This window comes from Oncorhynchus mykiss, chromosome 16 (genome assembly GCF_013265735.2).
Source record: "Oncorhynchus mykiss isolate Arlee chromosome 16, USDA_OmykA_1.1, whole genome shotgun sequence".
NCBI lineage: Eukaryota > Metazoa > Chordata > Actinopteri > Salmoniformes > Salmonidae > Oncorhynchus > Oncorhynchus mykiss.
In genome coordinates this window covers 29,449,590-29,470,738 of record NC_048580.1, presented here as the reverse complement: position 1 = coordinate 29,470,738, position 21,149 = coordinate 29,449,590, and the positions used below count along the sequence as shown (strand labels likewise).

The 21,149-nt window shown below is 47.4% G+C and overlaps 1 protein-coding gene across 1 annotated transcript in view; it reads right to left on the bottom strand.

Annotated features, from left to right (window-relative positions):
- LOC110491795 (proline-rich protein 12) overlaps nt 1-21,149 on the bottom strand; it is a 55,774-nt gene that overhangs the window by 9,376 nt on the left and 25,249 nt on the right. The window contains exons 3-12 of the mRNA XM_036946708.1: nt 19,264-19,428; nt 14,515-18,920; nt 14,050-14,280; nt 13,196-13,883; nt 8,135-8,646; nt 7,839-7,955; nt 7,165-7,295; nt 6,270-6,706; nt 5,446-5,565; nt 454-551 (exon numbers count right to left, since the gene is read on the bottom strand). Coding sequence (XP_036802603.1) covers nt 454-551; nt 5,446-5,565; nt 6,270-6,706; nt 7,165-7,295; nt 7,839-7,955; nt 8,135-8,646; nt 13,196-13,883; nt 14,050-14,280; nt 14,515-18,920; nt 19,264-19,428 — 6,905 coding nt within the window. The remainder of the gene's footprint in view (nt 1-453; nt 552-5,445; nt 5,566-6,269; nt 6,707-7,164; nt 7,296-7,838; nt 7,956-8,134; nt 8,647-13,195; nt 13,884-14,049; nt 14,281-14,514; nt 18,921-19,263; nt 19,429-21,149) is intronic.

Below are 21,149 nucleotides of genomic sequence, written 5' to 3'. Positions count from 1 at the left end.
ATGGCCTTTTTTTTGCCTTTACCTGCCTTATCTCACCTCATTTTCTCACATTGTATATAGACTTATTTTTCTACTGTATTATTGACTGTATGTTTGTTTTACTCCATGGGTAACTCTGTGTTGTTGTATGTGTCGAACTGCTTTGCTTTATCTTGGCCAGGTCGCAACTGTAAATGAGAACTTGTTCTCAACTTGCCAACCTGGTTAAATAAAGGTGGGAAAAAAAGGCTAAGGGTGGCTACCTTGAAGAATCTCAAATATATTTTGATTTGTTTAACGCTTTTTTGGTTACATGATTCCATATGTGATATTTCATAGTTTTGATGTCTTCAATGTTATTCTACAATGTAGAAAAATAGTAAAAATAAAGAAAAACCTTGAAATGAGTAAGTGTGTCCAAACATTTGACTGGTACTGTATATACACACACAGAGTACATTCAAAGCAGGTTACCTGGTGCTGAGTACCCATGTTAACTCTCCTCATCAGCCTCCTCTTCTGCTCCACAATGATGCCGTCAATCTTCCTCATCCCGGGGAGGTACAGCTCATCTGAGGGAACCAATGGAGAGCAAAACATTATTAAATGGATATGTTTCACACGGCTCTCAATCATTCCAAACCTTGGGGAGGCTAACCAGGGGCATATTCAGTTGATGAAATATTTTAATACAATGCTCAAAAGGTTTGTACTGAACGACACACTTTCCTACAACAGTGTGCACTGCTCTTCAACATTCCTAAAGGTATGTTTGCTCTTGTTTGGTGTGTGTGGCATGGCGTAGCCTGATCAATAGGGGTTTGACCATTTGCAATCTCAAAATACCAAACAATTGATCTCTCAGCCACCATAACCACAACTTTCTTCAACTGGTCATTCAGAACAGTACAGTTTACGTTCAAGTTAACGTTAAGCGTTGGGCCCTTACAAAACTCTTTACTGACATATTACAGCTGACATGACCACACTAGCTGCTTTTCACAAATGAGCACAGAGCAACTGCTGAATCAGACACTTTCTAATAACCTTGTTCCTGCAATTAAAGGTGAATGCATAACCAGGCCAACCAAGTTCAGCGCGGCCTGGACCAATTGTGTAAATCATGCAACAGTGACCCTTTCTATCAAATACATCTAACTCATAATCAGAATGATTTAGGGCCAAGTCCTCAACTTGGGATAACCATGAGGCAACTTGTACTTTCTCACAAAGCATTGGCATAATGCAAGACCTACAGAAGTTGGGAAAATTACATAAACTTAAGTTGGGAGCCATTAAAACCCATTTTTCAACTACTCCTCAAGTTCTTGTCGACAAACTATAGTTTTGGCAAGTCGGTTAAGACATCTACTTTGTGCATGACAGGTAATTTTTCCAACAATTGTTTACAGGCAGATTATTTCTCATTGTATCACAATTCCAGTGGGTCAGAAGTTTACATACACTAAGTTGACTGTGCCTTTAAACAGCTTGGAAAATTCCAGAAAATTCCGTCACGGTTTTAGAAGCTTCTGATAGGCTAATTGACATAATTTGAGTCAATTGGAGGTGTACCTGTGGATGTATTTCAAGGCCTACCTTCTAACTCAGTGCCTCTTTACTTGACATCATAGGAAAATCAAAAGAAATCAGCCAAGACATCAGAAAAAAAATTGTAGACCTCCACAAGTCTGGTTCATCATTGGGAGCAATTTCCAAATGCCTGAAGGTACCACGTTCATCTGTACAAACAATAGTACGCAAGTACAAACACCATGGGACCATGGGACATACTTTGGTGCGAAAAGTGCAAATCAAGCCCAGAACAGAAAAGGAAATTGTGAAGATGCTGGACGAAACAGGTACAAAAGTATCTATATCCACAGTAAAACGAGTCCTATGTCGACATAACTTGAATGGCCGCTCAGCAAGGAATAAGCCACTGCTCCAAAACCACCATAGAAAAGCCAGACTACGGTTTGCAACTGCACATGGGGGCAAAGATTGTACTTTTTGGAGAAATGTCCTCTGGTCTGATGAAACAAAAATAGAACTGTTTGGCCATAATTACCATCGTTATGTTTGGAGGAAAAAGGGGGAGACTTGCAAGCCGAAGAACACCATCCAAACTGTGAAGCACGGGGGTGGCAGCATCATGTTGTGGGGGTGCTTTGCTGCAGGAGGGACTGGTGCACTTCACAAAATAGATGGCATCACGAGGTAGGAAAATTACATGGATATATTGAAGCAAATGGGTCTTCCAAATGGACAATGACACCAAGCATACTTCCAAAGTTGTGGCAAAATGGCTTAAGGACAACAAAGTCAAGGTATTGGAGTGGCCATCACAAAGCCCTGACCTCAGTCCTTTAGAAAACCTGTGGGCAGAACTGAAAAAGTGTGTGTGCGCAAGGAGGCCTACAAACCTGACTCAGTTACACCAGCTCTGTCAGCAGAAATGGGCCAACATTCACTTACTGTGGGAAGCTTGTGGAAGGCTTCCCAAAACATTTGACCCAAATTAAACAATTTAAAGGCAATGCTACAAAATACTAATTGAGTGCATGTAAACTTCTGACCCACTGGGAATGTTATGAAAGAAATAAAAGCTGAAATAAATCACTCTCCTATTGTTCTGACATTTCACATTCTTAAAATAAAGTGGTGATCCTAACTAACCTAAAGAAAGGGAATTTTTACTAGGATTAAATGTCAGGAATTGTGAAAAACAGCTTAAATGTATTTGGCTAAGGTGAATGTAAACTTCCGACTTCAACTGTATGTCCATTCCTTCAGATTTGCGAACATTTCTCTGCCCCAAGGGGCACAGTAAAGTTATGATTTGTCCCAAAGAATGGCGGGTAAGTTATGATTCGTCCCTAAGGGAGGCAGAAAGACAAACTCCAACTCCCTAGATGCTACTGGGGTATAATTCAGTGAGGTGAAACATTCTGAATGTTATGAATATATCAGACATGATTCCCAATTTTATCATGATAGATAATCTTATCTGTTCTACACAATATATGTCTATCTGGACATTCCGTAACTTTTCACACTCCTGATCAGGGCCCTGTTCATTAGGACACATAATGGAAAAAGTTAAATGTTTTGTAACAGAAAATGCAAATCAGCATTTCCTATTGAACAACTTCCAAAGAGTCCCACCCTGTTTCAGTCCAATTTCTTCCATTTGCTGTTTAATGAATACGACCCAGGTCAACTGGTGTGCATTGTATGTTAGATACAGCTGTTCTTACAAAATATTGGTAGTGTGTGTATGTGTGTGTGTTTGTGAATGAGTGTGTTCTGCACTCAACTTCTGTGTCCTCCAGGGTTTGGATCATGTCGGGGTCCAGGGCTGTGTGAGTGAGTGTGTTCTGCTCTCACTGTCAGTGTCCTCCAGGGCCGAGTACGTGTGTGTGTTGTGTCATGTTGGGTCCAGAGGGGTGTTCTATGACGATAGTTAGATCTTTTCATGATTTTCTAAACCTAGCCAGCTTCAGTTAGCTTTAAAATTCCAGCTCAGGCTTCATCCATGTTACGAAGGTGGAAATGTATCATGCAACCACCATTAACTCGAGCCAGCTTGTAACTGCGCATTCGTGTTGAAAGTGGATAGTCGAACGCCAAAGTCTTCATTGAGACAACGCTGAAATAGTAATCCATGCCACATTTACATTTTTGCCGAAATCAAAATTAAAAGGTTGTCCTGCAAATACAGCTGGCTATGGTGGGAACTAGGCTATTAGAAGTGTCGTCTTTCGTGTGCTTATCAATGCACAAGCCATTTTCCCCCACTCCCATCCAAAAAATGTAAACGCATTAAGTCATAGAAAAGTTTTACTGCTTGTGAAGTTTCAAATGCATCCTGTCATTACTAAATGTGTACTGTGATATGCATTAGAATATCACTATTTAACGCAAAATAACATTTGATTAAAGGAGCTATGTAATATTTTTGCATTGCAATTTCAGAAAACATCCTTTATATGTCTACAGTAATAGTGGAATGATAGTACTGTGAAACACTGTTTCCCCAAAATGCTTATTGGGCCCACACAAAATTGTATTCTAATGGTGCAGCCTTCTTATTGGTCAACAAAAGACAGGCCATCTCTTGCAATGATTACATATATACACAAACACTGAACAAAAATATATAAAATGTTGATCCCATGTTTCATGAGATTAAATAAAAGATCCCAGAAATGTCCATATGCAAAAAAAGGTTATTTCTCTCAAATTTTGTGCACAAATTTGTTTCACTTTTAGTGAGCATTTCTCCTTTGCCAAGATAATCCATCCACCTGACAGGTGTGGCATATTAAGAAGCTGAGTAAACAGCATGGTCATTACACAGGTGCACCTTGTGCTGGGGACAATAAAAGGCCACTAAAATGTGTCGTGTGACAAAACTGCACAATGCCACAGATGTCTCAAGTTGAGGGAGCGTGCAATTGGCATGCTGACTGCAGGAATGTCCACCAGAGTTGTTGCCAGAGAATTCCATTTCTCTACCATAAGCTGCCTCCAACATAGTTTCAGGCCATTTTTGCAGTACGTCCAACCGGCCTCACAAACACAGACCAAGTCTAACCACGCCAGTGCACGACCTCCGCATTCGGGTTCTTCAACTGATTTCCTTATATGAACTGTAGCTCAGTAAAATCGTTGAAATTGTTGCATTTATATTTTTGTTCAGTATATGAATGGACAAAACCATCGATCACGTGACACCATTCATTCCTATTTGAAGACTCAATCGTGCATTGAAGCCAAATGAAGACGGTTAAGATGGCGTCTCATGGAGACATAACATCCGCAGTTTGAGCTACTCCAGGAAGTGACGTTGCAGACTTGCTCAGTGCTGCCCCTTCTCTTTGAGTAACTCAAGTTGAAGGCTGACTGGGGTACTGCAGGCTTCCATTAGCAACTATTATTAACTTCTTCTGGGTGCCATTTTTAAATAAATCAGTTCAAGGACATAGTATACAGGTTGTGTATTAGAAGCAATGTTTGGTACAAAAATCATCTTTGAATTTTTATTTTATTTACACGAAGATTGACCACGAAGCAGATCCTGTTTTCTGCAAACAATGCCTGTAGTACTGCGGTCGGCCTTGAACTTCAATGGCTGAAATGGGAAGGGGCAGTACAACGAAGGAAGCTAGATCTACACTCAGGGTTTTCTAACGCTAGTCAGCTTTAGTTAGGTGTACATTACAGCTCAGGCTTCATCCGTACTACGAGGTGGATATTTCTTGACCACCAACCGCTAACTCTAGCTGAATTGTATCTGTATGTGCATGTCGCACAAGCTCGTCGAACTCTTCATTGAGACAATGGTAAATCATCAAGCCATGGGTGAGTCAGTGCCACACTTTAATCAATGTCTGGCCTCCAGGGTTTGGATCATGTCGAGGTCCCGGGTCATGTGTTTGTGTGTGTGTTCTGGGCTCTCACCGTCTGTATCCTCCAGGGCTTGGATCATGTCGGGGTCCAGGGCCGTGCTGACCAGCATCTCCACATAGCTCCTGAACATCTCGCGCATGGCCCGGTTGTTCACCCCACCTCGCACTGGCACTGCACAGAGGTTACACACACATACAGGGTTTAGACACAACACACACACATACATAGGGTTGGCAAACCACCTGTATCAAAATACTCAGGCGTATGGAATGGTATGGAAACTGAGGAAGATGGGCATAATGTTATCTTATGTTGTAACTCAAAGTAAAAAAAAAAAAAATTGTGTAGTCTGCATTGTGTGTTCCTATCGTGACAACACTACACACACAGCATCTGTACCTAATTGCCAAATACATTCCTGACAGATTTTCTTTTTGTCTCCCCTCCTGGGTCATTCTATTCCATTCATTGAGGGCAGACACAGACACCTATTACTCCCCCGAACATCTCATAAACCCTCCACCCAGTTTGAATGCACAAACACATACGTATAGGCTAAACAGATATGGTCTACATTCCAATTGGCACCCTATTCCCTTTATAGTGCACTACTTTTTGACCAGGGCACACGGGGCTCTGGTCAAAAGTAGTGCACTATATAGTATGTATGGTGTAGCTATCAATAAATCTGTACAAAATGGGTTCACAAAGTATCAAAAACACTATGGGCTACTTTCATGGACACAGTTTATGCCTAGTCTTTGACTAAAAAGCTATTTCAAATGAGAATCTCCATTGAGAATGCTTTTTAGTCCTGGACTTGGCTTAATCCGTGTCTGGGAAACTGGCCCTATAGGCACAAAATGGTTTCTCACTCTCATCCTCACTGGCTGCCTCCTCGGACGAGTCTGAATCAGATGAAGAGGGGACCTCCTTCAGCCACTTCTTCCTCTTTTTCAGAGGAGGCTCTGCCTTGACCTTGGCTGGCTTTGACTTGGGAGGGCACTCCATCTTCTCTTTCTCCACTCCTCCTTTCTTCTCCTCTTTCCCCTTCCCTCGTTCCATCGTTGCCACCGCGGCGGCCCGTTTCTCAGGCTTCTCCTGAGATAGTTGCACCCTCCTCTCCTTCTCCCTCTGCTTCTCTTTCAACCCCGCGGTCGCCTTTTCTCGCTGTTCGTTCTTTGCCCTTGTTCTCTCCCTCGGTTCGCGCTGCACTGGCTCACGCAGCGTTGCTACTCGCTGTTCCCTCTCGGCTCGAGGCGGGGTCAGGGTGGTGGGAGGCGGGGACGCTATTTTGGGGAGGGCCTGTCGCCTGTTGAAGACGAGTGGAGATTTGAATAAAGAGAACGGAACAATATTTCAGATGGCCAGTTCCATAAGCACCCTCTGCCAGCAAAATAGCTGACTACTAACCCTCATTTTGTGGGGGGTTATGCCCTCGCACCCTCTAGCTTGCTACATTTTTCAGTATGCTGGCTACTTCAGATTTTCTGGAACACTCTGGATGGCTAGATCAAAGTGCAAACACCATGTTAGCTCTTTAGGCTAGTATTTTCCTCTTAAACATTGTCCATGGACATTCAACAGGACAGCACTCTCCGAAATGTATATTTGAGAGGTGCAAGTAATAAACCTTCCAAGCATATCTTTCGGACAGTACTGTCTTATGGATTGTTCAATGACAAGGTGGAAGAATAACTTTGAGAAGTGAAGGCATAAAAAACACTGGACATGTCTAGATTAGAATTGAATAAATCCCCTAATGGGTACCTCAGTCCAGATGGTCTGTGCCAGGGTCGTCGAGAGCACACTCTCACGTAGTCCTTCTTGTTAACGTTCTCCAGGAACTTGACGTACAGGCGCTGGTACCGCCTCTTGGCATCTCCAAAATAGCCCAGATACTGAGGAAGAGTAGCCATTTTGTTTATTTGGATACCTGATGAGTAGCTGTTCAATTAGTACCTATCTTGGGATCCACACAAATCAATGGGCCTGTTCCAGGTTAATCTTTATTGCAGTTGTGCTGCACAGTTTATCAGGTTCCACAGTCATAAAGTGTCTCACTTTAGAAGTGTTGATCTAGGACCAGGACCACACTGTCCATTTGTTAGAATCTAAAAAGGCAAAGTAGTACGAGTGCTGATCTAGAAACAGTTTGGGCATTTTAGATCTCAGGAATCACATTAATATGATATAAGCACTCTTCTGAGAACTAAGACGACCTGTAATGCAACAAACAACCACACATAGACAGACATCATCAGGGTCGTGTTCATTAAATGGAGGAAAAGGTACTGAATCAGGTAGAGAATTTTTATTTCATTTTAACAAAATGTTTTAAAACTTTTTCCGTTGCGTGCCCTGTTGATAGACAGTAACATACATGCTGTGTTGACATTGAGCAGTGACAGTCATGTGTTTGGTGGACAGACGGACTGACTCACGTTGCTGGTGGCACAGAACTGCCTCTCTCCGTCCTTGATCTCAGGGCTGAACTTCTGCAGCAGGGCTTTCTGCACCCTCCAGATGGGGGGAGGCTCTCGACCGGTCTTCAGGGCCAGCTAGGGTTTGAGGGGTGAGGGAGTCAATACATCACATACTGAACACTCACCTACCATATATGAACACACACATACTCTCACACACTTAACAGAATAGATGGACTATTTTGACAAACCATCAAACCTAGCGACTGTTGATTAGTAATGTATTTTTTACTCACACATACACACACAAATACCTTCATAGTTGCAATGTCTTCCACACGCACCACAAACTCGTCCCTCTCTCGGAAAATGCCTTCACCTCCGCTCTCGCTCTCATCCTCCTCGCTCTCTCCGGCGATGGCGGCATCCTCCTGCTTCTGAGCCACGTGCAGCGAGGTGACCTGAGAGGCAGGGGCTTCTTCCGGGGACGCGCGGGGCTCCGGTGAGTACTTGGGGATATCCGTGGCCGGGGATGACTGAGGAAGCGGGGAGGAGAGAGGGAGAGTGGCAGAAGCAGGATGAAGAGGGGAGGGATAGAGAGGGAGGGTTGCGTGAACAGGATGAAGAGGGGAGGGATTGAAAGGAGGGAGGGGGCTCAGAGGTTGGGACTTCTGCTGTTGTGCTGCTTCTTGTGGCGGCAGGGGTGATGAAGGGAGAGAGAGGGGAGGTAAGGGGGAAGGCGGGGGAGAGGGAGAGAAGGATTGAGCGGGGGAGGCAGAGGGAGGTGGGGGTGCGACTGGTGCCTCCTGGGACTCTGGGAGGGAAGCTGGAAAATGGAGAGAAGTGCTCATGTAATTTTCTTCAAGAATCAATAGGTATATACGGTTTAATTTAAATGAAACAAAACAGCTGTAAAGATCACAGTTGTGGGCCTTTAATATCATTCAGTTCAAACTTTTAGAACTATCATCATAACGTTTCTATTACTCAGTTCTTTACTTTGTGTGCAATAGGAAATCGATTCAAGGACAGAATTTTACAGCAACAGCACAGCCACAGGCTAAAATAATTATTTGCCATGAGCTAACTCCTGAAAATAAATTTGAAGAAAAATGGGGCATGAGCTGAACCAACAAGAATATGAAGAAAAGTCTTGTAAGATATGAGAAGGGGAACATTTTTTCCTGGTTCCAAAAATAGATATATTATCTACACTGAACAAAAACATAAACGCAAGATGTAAAGTGTGCCCAAATTTGTTTGCATCCATGTTAGTGAGCATTTCTCTTTTGTCAAGATAATCCATTCAGCTAAAAGGTGTGGCATTTCAAGAATCTGATTAAACAGCATGATGATTATACAGGTGCATCATGTGTTGGGGACAATAAAAGGCCACTCTAAAATGTGCAATTTTGTCACACAACCCCACATCTCAAGTTTTGATGAAGAGTGCAATTGGCATGCTGACTGCAGGAATGTCCACAAGAGCTGTTGAATGTTAATTTCTCTACCATAAGCCGTTTGAAATTTAGCAGTACGTCCAACCGGCCTCAAACTGCAGACCATGTATGGCGTAGTGTGGGAGAGCGGTTTGCTGATGTCAACGTTGTGAACAGAGTGCCCATGGTGGTGGTGGGGTTATGGTGTGGGCAAGCATAAGCTACGGACAATGAACACAATTGCATTTTATCAATGGCAATTTCAACGCACAGAGATACCATGATGAGATCCTGCCATTCACTCGCCACCATCACCTCATTTTTCAGCATGATAATGTGCGGCCGTGTCGCAAGGATCTGTACACAATTCCTGGAAGCTGAAAATTTCCCAGTTCTTCCATGAACTGTATACTCACTAGACAGGTCACCCATTGAGCACGTTTGGGATGCTCTGGATCGACATGTACGACAGCGTATTCCAGTTCCTGCCAATACCCAGCAACTTCGCACAGCAATTGAAGAGTGGGACAACATTCCACAAGCCGCAATCAACAGCCTGATTAACTCTATCCGAAGGAGATGTGTCGCACTGCATGAGGCAAATGGTGGTCACACCCAATACTGACTGGTTTTCTGATCCACACCCCGACCTTTTTAAGTTATTTGTGACCAACAGATCTGTACTCGCAGTCATGAGAAATCCATAGATTAAGGACTAAGGAATTTATTTTTATTGACTGATGAATTGTAATTCAGTATAATCTTTGAAATGTATTTATATTCACTATATACAGTGCATTCGGAAAATATCCAGACCCCTTGACATTTCTCATTTTGTTACGTTACAGCCTTATTCTGAAATATATATATTTTTTTATTATTCCTCAATCTACACACAATACCCCTTAATGACACAGTGAAAACAGGTTCTTAGGTTCTTGTTTGCAAATCTATTAAATATAAAAATAAATACCTTATCCTTATACAGTTGAAGTCAGAAGTTTACATACACTTAGGATGGAGTCATTAAAACTAGTTTTTCAACCACTCCACAAATGTTTGTTAACAAACTATAGCTTTGTCAAGTCGGTTAGGACATCTACTTTGTGCATGACACAAGTAAATTTTCCAACAATTGTTTACAGACAGGTTGTTTCACTGTATCACAATTCCAGTGGGTCAGAAGTTTACATACACTAAAGTTGACTTTGCCTTTAAACAGCTTGGAAAATTCCAGAAAATTATGTCATGGCTTTAGAAACGTCTGACAGGCTAATTTACATAATTTGAGTCAATTGGAGGTGTACCTGTGGATGTATTTCAAGGCCTACCTTCAAACTCAGTGCCTCTTTGCTTGACATCATGGGAAAATCAAAAGAAATCAGCCAAGACCTCAGAAAAAAAATTGTAGACCTCCACAAGTCTGGTTCATCCTTGGGAGCAATTTCCAAATGCCTGTACAAACAATAGTACGCAAGTATAAACACCATGGGACCATGCAGTCTCCTAGAGATGAATGTACTTTGGTGTGAATAGTGCAAATCAATCCCAGAACAACAGCAAATTACCTTGTGAAGATGCTGGACGAAACAGGTACAAAAGTATCTATATCCAGGGTAAAACGAGTCCTATGTTGACATAACCTGAATGGCCGCTCAGCAAGGAAGAAGCCACTGCTTCAAAACAGCCATAAAAAAGCCAGACTATGGTTTGCAACTGGACATGGGGACAAAGATCGTACTTTTGGAGAAATGTCCTAGAACTGTTTTGTCATAATGACCATCGTTATATTTGGAGGGAAAAGGGGAACGCTTGCAAGTTGAAGAACACCTTCCCAACTGTGAAGCACGGGGGTGGCAGCATCATGTTGTGGTTCCTTAAGGACAACAAAGTCAAGGTATTGGAGTGGCCATCACAACGCCCTGACCTCAGTCCTATTAAACATTTGTGGGCAGAACTGAAAAAGCGTGTGCGAGCAAGGAGGCCTACAAACCTGACTCAGTTACACCAGCTCTGTCAGGAGGAATGGGCTAAAATTCACCCAACTTATTGTGGGAAGCTTGTGGAAGGCTACCCAAAACAGTTCACCCAAGTTAAACCATTTAAAGGCAATGCTACCAAATACTAATTGAATGTATGTAAACTTCTGACCCACTGGGAATGTAATGAAATAAATAAAAGCTGAAATAAATCATTCTCTCTACTATTATTCTGACATTTCACATTCTTAAAATAAATTGGTGATCCTAACTGACCTAAGACAGGGATTTTTACTAGGATTAAATGTCAGGAATTGTGAAAAACTGAGTTTAAATGTATTTGGCTAAGGTGTATGTAAACTTCTGACTTCAACTGTAGGTATTCAGACCCTTTATTATGAGACTTGAAATTGAGCTCAAGTATGTCCTGTTCCATTTCACTTGATTGGAGTCCACCTGTGGGAAATTCAATTGATTGGACATGATTTGGAAAGGCACACCCGTCTATATAAGGTCCCACAGTTGACAGTGCATGTCAGAGCAAAAACCAAGCCACGAGGACGAAGGAATTGTCTGTTGCACTCCGAGACTGGAATGTGTCGAGTCACAGATCTGGGGAAGGGTACCAAAAAAATGTCTGCAGCATTGAAGGTTCCCAAGAACACAGTGGTCTCCATCATTCATAAATGGAAGAAGTTCGGAACAACCAACCCTTTCTAAGGCTGGCCGCCTGGCCAAACTAAGCAATTGGGAGAGAAGGGCCTTGGGTCAGGGAGGTGACCAAGACCCAATGGTCACTATCAGAGCTCCAAAGGTCATCTGTGGAGATGGGAGAACCTTCCAGAAGGACAACCATCTCTGCAGAACTCCACCAATCAGGCCTTTATGGTAGAGTGGCCAGACGGAAGCCACTCCTCAGTAAGAGGCACATGACAGCCTGATTGGAGTTTTCCCAAAAGGCACCTAAAGGACTCTCAAACCATGAGAAACTGCATTCTATGGTTTGATGAAACCAAGATTGAACTCTCTGGCCTGAATCCCTATGTTTAGCATGGTTGTGGCAGCATCATGCTGTCGGGATGTTTTTCAGCAGCAGGGACTGGGAGACTAGTCAGGATTAAGGGAAAGATGAACGGAGCAAAGTACAGAAAGCACAAAGTACACAAAGCACTCAGGACCTCAGACTGGGGGCGAAGGTTCATCTTCCAATAGGACAACGACCCTAAGCACACAGCACAGACAATGCAGGAGTAGCTACGGGACAAGTCACTGAATGTCCTTGAGTGGCCCACCCAGAGCCCGGACTTGAACCCGATCGAACATCTCTGGAGAGACCTGAACATAGCTGTGCAGCGACGCACCCCATCCAACCTGACAGAGCTTGAGAGGATCTGCAGAGAACAATGGGAGAAACTCTCCAAATACAGCTGTGCCAAGCATGCAAGAAGACTCAAGGCTGTAATCGATGCCAAAGGTGCTTCAACAAAGTACTGAGTAAAGGGTCTGAATAATTAGGTAAATGTGATCGTTTTTTATTTTCAATACATTTGCAGAAATGTCTGGGGTATTCTGGGGCTTTGTCATTATTAGGTATTGTGTGTAGATTGCTGAGAAAAACAACAATTTAATCCAATTTAGAACACAACAAAATATGGAAAAAGTCAAGGGGCTCAGATATTATGGTACAATATTTTATACTATTACATCTGAGCCAAAATAGTAAATATGTGGGAAACTACTACTAAGTGGTCGCTTGCCACATTTTATGCTGCACTGTGCAACTTTTATTAAAAACTTGACATCCAAATATGACAGTTTTCGTTTGCAATCTCAGTTGATCCCCTCACCTCGCAAGGACATCATGTTTTTTTTTTCTCCTCTTGCCATACTGGCATTGGCAATCATCGACAACAAAATATCATCAATATGATCTGTATCGGCCCGGTATTTCCCTTACCTTCTAATTTGTGGGCACCAAGTGTTTCAAACTCTGGCGCCTCCTCTTCCATAACCTTCACTTCACTCTCATTACCCCCTCCTCCCATCTTCTTCTCTTCCTCATCATCATCATCATCATCATCATCATCATTCTCCTCCATCTCCCGGTCCTCTCGCTGTAGTACAGCCGGCTCGGCCGCCTGGAGCTGGGTGTGAGGGGTGTGTGAGGGGGTCTGGGGGCTGAGGGTGGGGGGCTGCAGAGGGGTCGATGTGTGCTGGGCCTGCCTGGGTTGGGGTTGGGACTGGGGTGGGGGAGGAGGAGGGGGCGGCTGGAAGGCCAGCTGCGGTGTATCATAGAGAGCCGAGATGGCTGAGGAGATGCTCTTCTGCAGGTCCTGGTTCTTGCCCACCGAATCCTCCTCATCCGAGGAGAACGAGGGCAGCGTCTCCAGGTTCCTCTTCAGCTCGTCATCCAGGGTGCGCTTGCAGGGGCTGGGGCAGCCAACCAGGGCCAGGCCGCCGTTGCCCTCACCCTCCCCGAATGGAGGCGGCACTGGGGACAAGGGACAGAGACCGCCACATTTGAGAGGTGAGGTGTCACCATGTCCTGATTCCATTCCCAAGCCCTGAGGTCTCTTTCCCGACTTGAGGAAGTCCATGAAGGAGGCCATGAAGCCCGCCTTGGATTCCGAATCCTTCTCATCCACCTGAGAGAGAGACAGAGAGAGAGTGGGTCGGGAATAGATTAGAGGGGAAATACTGCTTTCCACTCTTCATTTTACCAACTAAGAAGGGTAATATTGTCACATACAACACAAAGGATAAAACAATTTAAACTGATTCAGTGGACAAACAAATGTAAAAGTCCTTTACCCTTCCATCCATCCCCTCTCCATCCACTCCATCACTCAGCATCTGGCTGTTCTGCTTGCTCTTGTTCTGGGTCCTGTTGGAGTCTGTCCCTCCGCACGGGGGTCCGGGACTCAGGCCAAGGGAGGGTGCCGAGCCCACAGAGCCGTCCGACAGAGCGGGGTCTGTACCAGACAGAGAGTCTATCCTCAGCAGGTCGTCGGAAGAGGACATGGAGCCGATGGGCAGTTTGATCTACGACAGGAAAAAAACGGGAAAAGTTTTGTTAAAACGCCAATAGAGTACAGAGTACAGTAAACTGTACAGAGTAAAGTAAAACGTGGTTAAATCTTGACATTCGACTACTTTAGAGATCTGAAACTGTTTGACAATCTTTGATTTGAAAGTGTAATGTCCCTTTAAGTATAGGCCTGCTATGACATCTATATTTCCCCCTGGGGATTAATAAAGTTCAATTCAATCACTCACCTTGAGAGGTGGTATGGGCTCCTGATGCTGTGGAGCCTGGTGGTGGAGCTGATGCTGTTGTTGCTGATGGTGGTGTTGCTGCATGTGGTCCTTCCTAGACATCTCCATAAACATGTCATTTCTCCTCACCCGGCATCCACCACCACGATCCCTGCCCAGTTTACCCTCCATTCCTCCTCCATTACCCCCTCCTACTCCGGTTCCTCCTCCCATCTCACCGGTCAACATTTCGCAGGGCGTGTGCTGCTCTGGCTGCGGGCGAATGCGAGGCCTACCCCTGGGCCTGGGAGGCCCCTCTCTCTTTTGCTTGGTGGGCTTACGGCCCCTCTTCTTGACCATGTCCTGCGACATGAGCTGGGGAGGGGGGCCGAGGGGGGGGTAGCCTGTCGTGTGGTAGAAGTTAAGGTCTCCCATGAGGGGGCTGAGCGTGCCTCCTCCTCCAGCCCCAACTCCTGTCTTACGGCAACTGGAGACCAGGTCAGGGAGGAGGTCGGGGAGCCGGCGGCTGTTCAGGCGGATGTCTGCCGGCTGGTTGTCCTTGTCCTCGTCATCCTCGAACTCGTACTCCTGCGCGTAGCTCTTCTTGGGCAGCGTGTTGGGGTCCCGGCGCTCTTTGAGCAGATGGAACGAGCTCGACTTGAGTAGCTTCTTGGGGCGCGAAGAGCAGAAGATGGGTGAGGTGAGGCCTCCAGGACTGACACCAGTACCGCCAGCGCCCCCGCCTGGACTCGAGGACAATTTCCCCGGGCCAGTGACACCCACGCCTCCGGGGCCCTGCAACTGGATCAGGCCCAGCTGCTCCGTATTAACGGTGGAGGGCAGCTCGTGGGTCTTAAGGGAGTCCAGGTCCATGGTGCTGCTGCCTGACTCGGAGAGACCGTGGCAGTACTGCACGTAGCCCTGGTCGCCGCCGTGGTGGCCATGCATGTCGTAGCTGGCTCTTCCGCTTCCCCCTCCACTTCCTCCACCTGAATTAGCCTTCATGGCCTCCTCATGGCCATCTCCTGGTCCCTCTTTGTTCATCTCCCCCTGCATTGGGCCTGCGCTTCCTCCGGTGCAGCTCGACTTGGAGTAGTCGTCTGAGCAGAACATGTCCTCCATGCCAGGGAAGAAGGAGCGGTCCTCGTCTTGCAGGAGCGAGTCCGGGAAGCAGATGGAGGTGAGTGGGACGAAGTGATTCTGGCTCTGGCCGCCGCTTTTCTCCACAGGGCTGACCGTGTCAAATGGGTGCTGCTCAGAGCGCTGTTGCTGGTCCAATTGGACCTGCTGGCCCAGGGTGAGCTGGGAAGGGTGGGACTGGGACTTCTGTTGCTGTGAGTGGGTGGAAGCTGAGGGAGGGGGCAAGTGGTTGGACAGGGGGTGAGCATGGCCTTGGGAGTGGTGCCCTGAGTGGCTTTGCTGGTGGTGTGAGTTGGGGTGTTGCTGTTGTTGATGGTGCTGGGGGAGGTGGTGCACTTGCGAGGAGGCGGATAAGCCCATGTCAGGCTCAGAGAGTAATGAGTGGACCTCTGAGTGTTGAGGGTGGTGGGACGAGAGCCTCTGCTGCTCTTGTTGCATGCGGCACTCTCCGCTCCCTCCACCGCTCCCTCCACCACTCCCTCCTCCTCTCCTCCCCTCCACTCCCCCTCCATCCGTACTGGAGGTCTGGGAGAGCGAGCACTCCAGCATGTCCAGGGAGGACACCACCGAGCTCTGCTGTTGTTGCTTGGACTGGCTCTGGTCCTGCTGAGGAGGTCCGTGGCTGTAGTGAGTGGCCGCCACTGCGGCCTCCAAAGCCTGGGACTGGAGTTGTAGCTGAAGCTGGGAAGCCTGCTGGGTCGGAGTCTGGTGTTTATTCGGGCCCATTCGCCCTCCGGCTCCATCCATCATACCTTGTTGTTGGCTCACCGAATGCTGCTGCTGCTGATGGGGTTCCATCTTGTTGCGGGTGGTGTGGGACAGCACAGACTGGAGCAGGTGGGGCGTTTGGCGAGACTGGTGTGTGGGGGAATCCATGAGGGTGGCTGAGGCTTGAGACTGAGAGTGTTGTTGCTGCTGGACCTCGGGGGTCTTGCGTGGGTACACCAGCTCCGAGCGCTCTTGTGGCTTCTTCTGCGGGTCCATGTGAGTGAGGGATTGAAGGTGGGCATGGGAGGCGGTGTGCTGTTGCTGCGGGTGGGAGGTGTGTTGGGGGCCCAGGGAGTATGGGTCGCCACGGCCGTAGTGCACCACTGATCCCAGAGAGTGGTGGAGGAGGGGGTGACTTTGCTCAGCACTTCCTCTTCCTCCAATCCTGCCACCACCTCGTCTGTCATTCCTCTGTTGTTGTTGTTGCTGTTTCTTGAGAGACATCTCCAGCTGCCTGTCTAGGCCAGTAACCCCCCCGCCCGATTCGGTGCTGGAGGTGGCGCTGTGAGTGCGGATAACGCTCTGGAGGTGGCACCTCTCCTCAGAGCTCTTTCCCAGCTCATAGGAAGACAGCCCTTTGCCGCCATCTGTGGTGGAGGAGACGGGCTGTGGAGGTGCCTGCTGTTGGGCCGTCTGTTGAGATTGTTGCTGCTGGGAGTGGTGATGGGACTCCTGGGACGCTGGACTGGCCTGGGCTTGGAAAAGGTGCTGGATCAAGAAGTCGTCATCCACGTCCTCTTGAGACCTCTGAGAGCCCACACCTAGCATGCTGCTGGGGTCAGATTTGGTCTTGCTGGAGTTGGGGTGGTAGGACTGGGGCCGAGGGCCTCTGGTGTCAGGGTAGCCCTGAGGGGAGGACATGAAGGTGGGGGAAAGGACAGAGGAGATGTATTTGTTGGAGCCCGTTCCTCCTGGGGTCTTGGTGGGGCAGGCAGGGGCAGGGGAGTGCAACCCTGGACGGATGATCCCAGAGTTGGCTGACGGGGAGGGGATCGACTCAGGGATATGGTAAGACCCTCCTCCGCCACCTCCTCTCTCATTTACCATACTGCTCGTGGCTCCTCCTCCTCCTCCTGAGCCAGAAGTCCCACCTCCTGAGCTGCTACTACCACCGCCTCCTGAGGTTCCACCCCCAGACGGCCCACCCGACCGTAACAGGGCGGGGGAGTGGCCTGGGCCGTAACCTATTGACGGACTTCCCTCTCCGCCTAGAGAGGAGGGGAGGGAACCGTAAGCAGAGTCAGTCCCGTATACCACATCCGCAGAGTACGACTGGCTTTGCCCTCCAAGGCTCCCATAACCTTTTCTTACCCCGGATGAGCTCAGGTCTTGGGCCTGAGGGGAGCTGAAGCCGCCATATGACTGGGGGAGGTGGGAGAGAGGGGGCTGACTGGGTGAGTATGACTGGGTCTGCGGTTGCGGCGGGGTTTGGCCTGCGAGGGCAGCGGTGGGGGGTTTCACAAGGGGTGCGGGTGAGCTGTAGCTCGAGAGCCTGTGCTTGGGTAAGGGCTGCTGGGCAGACGAGGATGAGGTTGGAGGGGGCTGTTGCTGCTGGGGAGCTGGGGGAGCGCTCTGGGTGGGAGGCTGCTGTCTAGAGGGGCCCGAGCTAGAGCTGGAGGGGGGAATGGAGTTGGAGGGGTGGGCTCCCGAGGCAGAGGAGGAAGAAGAAGAGGAGGTCGAAGAAGTGGAGGATGCAGAAGGGGGCGTGTGAGGGGTGCGGGAGGAGGACACCGAGCTGGCCGAGGAGTAGCCGCTGCTAGAGTTGCTCTTGGCGCCCTTCCCCACTGCTGAAGAGGAGGAGGACGAGTAAGGGGGCTGGATGATTGGCCGATAAACCTGTTCTGTCCGGGAAGAGGCCTTGTGGTCCGAGGAGGGACTCTGGTCACCCAGGGGGCTGCAGGAGAGGCCGGCATGCCGGGGGTGGGCTATCTGCTGGTACCCGGCTCCTCCGCAGCTGAGGTACTGCTGTAGGGAGTGGGCTGCCGAGGAGGAGAGCTGTGACTGGGACGGCGTGGGCCGCTGGTAGTGCTTGATTACGCTGTCCTGCCGGGGCACAGCCCTCTCCTGGACCGAGTTAGATTGGGCCTGAGCTTGGGCCTGAGCCTGAGCTTGGGCTGAGGAGAACACTGAGGCATTGTACAACTGGGAGGACTGGTCCTGCAGCTGGGAGGACAGCAGGTTGAACTGGTGGGACTGGATGTGTAGCGCCGACGAAGCTTGGGCCGAGGAGGCGGCGCCTGTGGAGTCCTGGGCACCACGGTAGGCTGCGGCGGCGCCCTGAGAGGACAGGAGGCGGTCGAAGCCCAGGCTGGACTGGGCGGGACCCTTAATGTGTAGCAGAGGGTCGTGGGGGGAGAGGAGTCCATTGGAGGTAGGGCTGAACGTGGGAGTGTCCTGGAGGGTGGGGAAGGAGCGGCTGGAGAAGGAGGCTGGGTGCTGATAGGCCGAGAGGGCAGAGGAAGAGGGGAAGGAGCCCGAGCCGGAGATGAAGAGCTCGGCAGGGGCAGGGGTGTGCATCGCTGTCAGGGTCAGATAAAGAGACAAGAGGACGATTATTCAACACCCGTCAACTGAAAAAAACTGACAAGCATGAGTAAATAAATTGTAACCTACTCCCCTCCTGTAAAATTTAAACAGATAAGACAAACCAATATCCAAATGACACCAGCATAACCTCAATGCAAATCACTGACAGTATTCACCGTTCATAATAAGGCGAGGCGCGACAATGCCGACATAAGAGAGGAATAACAATTCGACATTGTTTGGCGTTGGAAATGTCATATTGTTTTTTGCAACCCCGTTTTGAATGTCAACACATTAACAACACAGGTCTGGTCACATGCCTGGTCACATGCCTACCTGTCTGCCAGGACGGAGTGCGGAACTGGGAAAGCAGGGAGGAGGCGGAGGGTTGAGGCTGGGGACCCCGCTGGGACTCAAGAGCAGAGATCAGATTCATGACTGAGGCATCTGGGCCAGAGGGGCTGGCGTGGTGCAGACCTGTGTCAAATAGTCCAGAGAGACCTGATGAGACAAATACAACCATGAGTAAACCGTGATGACCATGTCCTTATTTGACAGCAAACTCAACAGGACCCACTTTCTCAAAAGCATCTTAAGGCTACAGTGCCTTGCGAAAGTATTCGGCCCCCTTGAACTTTGCGACCTTTTGCCACATTGCAGGCTTCAAACATAAAGATATAAAACTGTATTTTTTTGTGAAGAATCAACAACAAGTGGGACACAATCATGAAGTGGAACAACATTTATAGGATATTTCAAACTTTTTTAACAAATCAAAAACTGAAAAATTGGGCGTGCAAAATTATTCAGCCCCCTTAAGTTAATACTTTGTAGCGCCAATTTTTGCTGCGATTACAGCTGTAAGTCGCTTGGGGTATGTCTCTATCAGTTTTGCACATCGAGAATTTTGAATTTTTTTCCCATTCCTCCTTGCAAAACAGCTCGAGCTCAGTGAGGTTGGATGGAGAGCATTTGTGAACAGCAGTTTTCAGTTCTTTCCACAGATTCTCGATTGGATTCAGGTCTGGACTTTGACTTGGCCATTCTAACACCTGGATATGTTTATTTTTGAACCATTCCATTGTAGATTTTGCTTTATGTTTTGGATCATTGTCTTGTTGGAAGACAAATCTCCGTCCCAGTCTCAGGTCTTTTGCAGACTCCATCAGGTTCTCTTCCAGAATGGTCCTGTATTTGGCTCCATCCATCTTCCCATCAATTTTAACCATCTTCCCTGTCCCTGCTGAAGAAAAGCAGGCCCAAACCATGATGCTGCCACCACCATGTTTGACAGTGGGGATGGTGTATTCAGGGTGATGAGCTGTGTTGCTTTTACGCCAAACATAACGTTTTGCATTGTTGCCAAAAAGTTCAATTTTGGTTTCATCTGACCAGAGCACCTTCTTCCACATGTTTGGTGTGTCTCCCAGGTGGCTTGTGGCGGCAGGGTAGCCTAGTGGTTAGAGCGTTGGACTAGTAACTGGAAGGTTGCAAGTTCAACCCCCCGAGCTGACAAGGTACAAATCTGTCGTTCTGGCCCTGAACAGGCAGTTAACCCACTGTTCCTAGGCCATCATTGAAAATAAGAATTTGTTCTTAACTGACTTGCCTAGTTAAATAAAGGTAAAATAAAAAATAAATAAATAAAAAAACTTTAAACGACACTTTTTATGGATATCTTTAAGAAATGGCTTTCTTGCCACTCTTCCGTAAAGGCCAGATTTGTGCAATATACGACTTGTGCAATATTTGTGCAATATAGTTCATCCAGAGTGATCATGGGCCTCTTGGCTGCATCTCTGATCAGTCTTCTCCTTGTATGAGCTGAAAGTTTAGAGGGACGGCCAGGTCTTGGTAGATTTGCAGTGGTCTGATACTCCTTCCATTTCAATATTATCGCTTGCACAGTGCTCCTTGGGTTGTTTAATGCTTGGGAAATCTTTTTGTATCCAAATCCGGCTTTAAACGTCTTCACAACAGTATCTCGGACCTGCCTGGTGTGTTCCTTGTTCTTCATGATGCTCTCTGCGCTTTTAACGGACCTCTGAGACTATCACAGTGCAGGTGCATTTATACGGAGACTTGATTACACACAGGTGGATTGTATTTATCATCATTAGTCATTTAGGTCAACATTGGATCATTCAGAGATCCTCACTGAACTTCTGGAGAGAGTTTGCTGCACTGAAAGTAAAGGGGCTGAATAATTTTGCACGTCCAAT